Source organism: Lipotes vexillifer, unplaced genomic scaffold (assembly GCF_000442215.2).
Source record: "Lipotes vexillifer unplaced genomic scaffold, Lipotes_vexillifer_v1.1 scaffold440, whole genome shotgun sequence".
NCBI classification, from domain to species: Eukaryota; Metazoa; Chordata; class Mammalia; order Artiodactyla; family Lipotidae; genus Lipotes; species Lipotes vexillifer.
In genome coordinates this window covers 2,770,433-2,772,807 of record NW_006778543.1, presented here as the reverse complement: position 1 = coordinate 2,772,807, position 2,375 = coordinate 2,770,433, and the positions used below count along the sequence as shown (strand labels likewise).

General features: G+C 58.6%; 1 protein-coding gene across 1 annotated transcript in view; it reads right to left on the bottom strand.

The window, feature by feature from the left end:
• EXT1 (exostosin glycosyltransferase 1) overlaps positions 1–1,602 on the bottom strand; it is a 300,239-nt gene extending 298,637 nt beyond the window's left edge. Inside the window, exon 1 of the mRNA XM_007451678.1 lies at positions 1–1,602. This exon is cut by the window's left edge and continues 130 nt beyond it. Within this exon, the coding sequence (XP_007451740.1) occupies positions 1–844 (844 nt within the window). The 5' untranslated portion in view covers positions 845–1,602.
• Between the last annotated feature and the right edge of the window lie 773 nt (positions 1,603–2,375).

Genomic DNA, 2,375 nt, shown 5'->3' with positions numbered 1-2,375 from the left:
CATTCCTGGTGTCTGACCCTATCCCTGTCAGGTACCTCTTCCCCTTGAAGACTAGCATGTACTTCCTGAGAGGAGGGATAGTGTTAAACTTCAAAAACCCCCTCTCCCCTCCTGTCCTGGGATGATCCTTAGAAAAGAGGGGAATAGAAACATCAAAGTTGGGTCGGAAGTTTTCAGTACTGATGCTGGCTTTGGCCAGCATCGCCTGGCCGATGTCAAACCCCACATCCTCGGTGTAGTCAGGCCAAGTGCCAGAATATAAATTAAAAATTAAATGATTCCTACCACTGTTCCACAAGTGGAGACTCTGCACTTTGGATCTCAAATTGTGCACATACTGAGGTGACAACTGGTCTCTGTCTAAAGTATCCAGACTCAGGACAAAGAGGCACGCCTGGCTGGGGTCCGAGGTGTAGAACCTGGAGCCCTCGATGGCCGCTAGAATGTTTTGGTAACTTTCGGCGATTTTCTCCCCTTTTTGCTGCGGGTATACGTAGACTTTGAAGCCGTTTTTCTTGCAAAGGGTGAAATCGAAGCAGGACTCCATGCGGCACTTCTTGCCTTTGTAGATGCTCGAGTTGGCGTCTCGCTTCTGCCGTGGGGAAATGTGCACACTGGAATCCTCGTTTTCCAATTGATCCCAAGGAACGAAGGGGCGCAGAGCGTCCGGGAAGCGGGGCCAGAAATGATCCGGACTCGGGTGGTGCAAGCCATTCCGACGGCTGTGCTCTTCTCTCCGGCTGTGGCTTCTCGATGCCCTAAACTGCAAGCCTCCGAAATAAAACAAAAGGGCGAGACAAGAGCCAGCTGAGAGCAGGATGAAATAGCGTTTTTTGGCCTGCATGTGTCCTGCCTGGGTCAAGAGAATTGTAAATAAACACAAGAATCACCCAAGTTTCCCAATCAACACTTTCAGCTCCAGTCCGCCATCTTCCCGCCTGTAAAGACTTCAAACTCTCCGCTCCCACCTTCTCTGGATGCCTTTCCCCAAGCCGTGGACTGATCCAGCGCATGTGGGCGATTTCTTTAACTTTCTCCCCTTCGGTTTTTCATCTTTGGGTTGCACAATAGACGGGAGAGAGCGGGGCTGAATATTTCGCACCCAGGGCGGGCGAGCAGCGGACTGTAATTCTCTTGCATGCAACAAGACGGAGGAAAAGAAAGAGAGGGGGGAAAAAAAGCTCCCGATGCCCAATCAATGACAAGACGAAGTGATTTCCTTGCCTCTCGGATTCCTCTCGGCGCCGTGGAAAACGAGCCCCGGGAAAGCAACTTCAACTCATCCACACTCCGGGGCAGGCACTCCGGTTCCAACAAGTCAGCCGATCTCCGGGTTCAGCCGGCTAGTGCATCTTGCAGCTGGGGCGCCGTAACCTCACAAATCCCTGCATCTCTCTTTATTCCCTTCTGCAGCGGCTCCGAGACTCCGGCGGTGTTTACTCCTGCGCTCGCGGGGCCGGCCCCCAGGACGCGCGGCGGCCCGGCAGAAGGCGGCGGCGCTGGGTGACTGCGGCGGCGCGTCCTCCCCGCGGGCAGTGCCGGACCCGAGCGGCGCTTCCCAAGCCCCCGCGCGGTTGCTGCCGGCCGCCGCGTTCGGTCGCCGAATGTTACCCGGTTCTGAATGTTACACTTACACATTCCATTCCCGACACGACAGCGCTGACCTCATCCATCCACGCAGCCCGCGCTGCCATTGGCCGAGCGTCACGTCCGGGGGGGGCGGTGCTTCCGCTGCGCCCATTCATAACCCCCGGCCACCGGCAGAGGCGCCGGCGCGGCGCTGGGGGTGCGGGCGGCGTGCGGGCCTCCGGGCGCATATGCTGTGGCCCGGCGGGCGGAGCGGGAGGCGGCCCAGTGCGAGCCCCGTGGCCCCTCGGCTAGTCCCGGCCGGGACCCCGGCCTGGGCCGCGCCGCCTCCTGCTGCTGCTCCGGGAACCAGCGCCTCCCAGAGACGCCCGCTGGCGCGCGGTGCCTGGGGAACCGGGGACTGGCCGGCGCTTACAGGGCCCCGCTGCCCCGGGCGCCCTCGAGAATCCCGTCTCCTCGGCTGCCTGTCGGCAACGCCTCCCCGAGCGGGCGGCTGGGAGTGTTCGGGTTCCTGGAGAAGGATGCTCGAAAATTGGAGCAGTGGGGGGAGCCCAAGGGATGCGGGAGGAAAGAAAGACTTCGTAGAAAGCGACCGCGGACCTTACGGATGCCTCTCCCCGCCCACCTTCGACTCCCTGAGGCCCCCAATTTTTCCTTTTTACAAAGCAGCAGAACAGGTCCCTTATTCCCTACATAGCCCGTCCTTTTTTTTCTCTCTCTGTCTTTCCCCAAGGAGACACCTCAAGCCCCAAGAATTAAAGAGGAAATATTACAATCAAGAGGAATCA